This window comes from Colobus angolensis, unplaced genomic scaffold (assembly GCF_000951035.1).
Source record: "Colobus angolensis palliatus isolate OR3802 unplaced genomic scaffold, Cang.pa_1.0 Scaffold42, whole genome shotgun sequence".
NCBI lineage: Eukaryota > Metazoa > Chordata > Mammalia > Primates > Cercopithecidae > Colobus > Colobus angolensis.
Window position 1 is genome coordinate 1,592,937 of NW_012117599.1, and position 2,436 is coordinate 1,595,372.

At 48.4% G+C, this 2,436-nt stretch overlaps 1 protein-coding gene across 1 annotated transcript in view; it reads right to left on the minus strand.

The window, feature by feature from the left end:
* The window catches only part of ACTR1B (ARP1 actin-related protein 1 homolog B, centractin beta (yeast)), a 22,517-nt gene that overhangs the window by 15,783 nt on the left and 4,298 nt on the right, over window positions 1–2,436 (minus strand). The window contains exon 2 of the mRNA XM_011956650.1: window positions 54–119. Within this exon, the coding sequence (XP_011812040.1) occupies window positions 54–119 (66 nt within the window). The remainder of the gene's footprint in view (window positions 1–53; window positions 120–2,436) is intronic.

Here is a 2,436-nt window from a genome sequence, read left to right on the forward strand (position 1 = left end):
AGCCCCGCGGGGCTTCCTGGAGGGCGGGCCCCGCGGCCAATCACCGCTCCCACCTGGTCCGATTGACAGCAGGCGCCCGGGGACGCCAGCGCGAAGGGGGCGGAGCCTCCGGAGGCTGGCTAGCCAATTGAGGTCATCCGGAAAAAAGTGGTCGCGGTGTTGCCAAGGTAGGCTGCGCAGCGTCGGGGGATGATGTCATGGCTCCGTCTTAAAGGGAACGCGGGCGGCAGAAAGGGGAGCTGGGCTGGTATGCGGGCGCGGCCGGAGTCTGTGGAGCTGCAAATTCACCGGTCCAGGAAGACGTCTTTCCCGCGTCCCAGCACCTCGGGCCACGCTCCTTCGTGAGAGCGCCCTCTCCAAGGATGCTGGCCCTGGACATTTCACCCAAAGTATTTATGTTTTCTTTTTTTCTAGATAAGGTGTCTTGCTCTGTCGCCCAAGCTGGAAACCTTGGGCTCAAGCGATCCTCCCGCGCCAGCCAATAAGGGGGGACTACAGGCGCGCACCACTGCCCTCAACATATTTATCTATTTATTTATTTATTTTTACTGAAATAAGCTCCGTAGAGACTGTTAAAAATTGCCAATGCCGACTATATTGCAAGTCGTCACGGTGGGGTATTGGGAAAAGTTTTCAATTAGCAATAATCGTGCTTCGCATAAACCTCATTGGCCACCTTACGGCCACCGCGCAACGCTACCGAATTAAAAAAAAATTTTTTTTTTGAGAAGGGATCTCGCTATGTTGCCTGGGCTAGTCTCGAACTCCTGAAATTAAGCAGTCCTCCCGCTTAGGCCTTCCAAAGCGTTGGAATTACAGGCGTCAGGCACTGCGCACGACCCCATAATATTTCCTCGTTGAGCACTAAAGAAAAGATCCTTTTCCTCATAAAAATCACAGTTTCGTGGTATTTTGGTCCTGGCATTTCTTGAGCACGTGCTCTGCGCCTGCGGAGCACTTCTGCCCACTTTACATAGGTTATATTAAATCCTTGCAACAATATCAGGTAGTTGTCTTATTACTCCCATTTTTCAGTCAAGGTCTTCACACTTTGGTAACCTGCCCAAGATTATTGGGCGGGGAATTGGCATGCAGGTAGCCTCCTGCGTGCACTGGAGTCAGCTGCTTCAAGAGTGCGAGATAGTTGAGTTCTACATTTGTTTACTAAATGGATCCATAGTTATTTCCCTGTACAGATACCTCTCCCAATGGGTTGTGAACTTAAAATTTGTAAAATTGAAGCACAGTGTTATACGGAAATGTGCAGAAATCACAAGTGTGCATGTACATTTCAATGAATGATTAAAATGTGGACACACTTGTATGACCCCCGCTGAGTTCAAGAAACAACATTGTTGCTGGAAGAGGGGTCCCGATCCAGACCCCGAGGGCGGGTTATTGGATCTTGCCCAGAAGAAATTCAAGGCAAGTTGCAGAGTGCAGTGAGAAGCAATTATTTATTGAAAGCTACTCAGTTACAGAGTAGGCCATCCTCAGAAAGCAAGAAGGGGAGCACACCCTCTTTATTTTAAACTCTTCTTGTATAGGGGTCTTATCTCTGTAAAAACTAAGCTATGTCTATATGAGGGTGGGCTGACAGCGTAACAAAATTTAGTACTTTCTGATTTAAAGAAAGTTATCCTTGGTATTTTAATGCATAAATACATCAAAGCATGATTCTCTCTCTCTCTCTCTCTCTCTCTCTCTCTCTCTCTCTATATATATATATATATATACATATATTTTTGAGACACGGTCTCACCCTGTTGCCCAAGCTGGAGTGCAGTTGCCTGATCTCAGCTCACTGCAGCCTCCACCTCCCAGGCTCAAGCTATCCAACTGCCTCAGCCTCCCGAGTAGCTGGGACCACAGATGTGCACCACCACGCCCAGCTAATTTTTTTGTAGTTTTAGTAGAGACAGAGTTTCGCTATGTTGCCCAGGCTGGTCTCAAACTCCTGAGCTCGAGCAGTCCACCCACTTTGGACTCCCAAGGTTCTGGGATTACAGGCGTGAGCCATTGAATCCTGTAACTATAAGTATCTTAAATCATACATTGTTAGGCAATATTGGGGCATCTGGACATTTTGTTGTCATAGGAGTTTGTCCTTGCAGGCATTACTAAACTGCTGTTTTAGCCATAGCATCTTATTACCATGGGTCAGGACTGGTAAGGAATGTGCCTTGTTGGTTTTAAGATGGAGTTGGCTCCGGGCACGGTGGCTTACGCCTGTAATCCCAGCACTTTGGGAGACTGAGGCGGGCAGATCATGAGGTCAGGAGATCAAGACCATCCTGGCTAACACGGTGAAACCCTGTCTTTACTAAAAATACAAAAAAGTAGGCCGGGCGCGGTGGCTCAAGCCTGTAATCCCAGCACTTTGGGAGGCTGAGACGGGCGGATCATGAGGTCAGGAGATCGAGACCATCCTGGCTA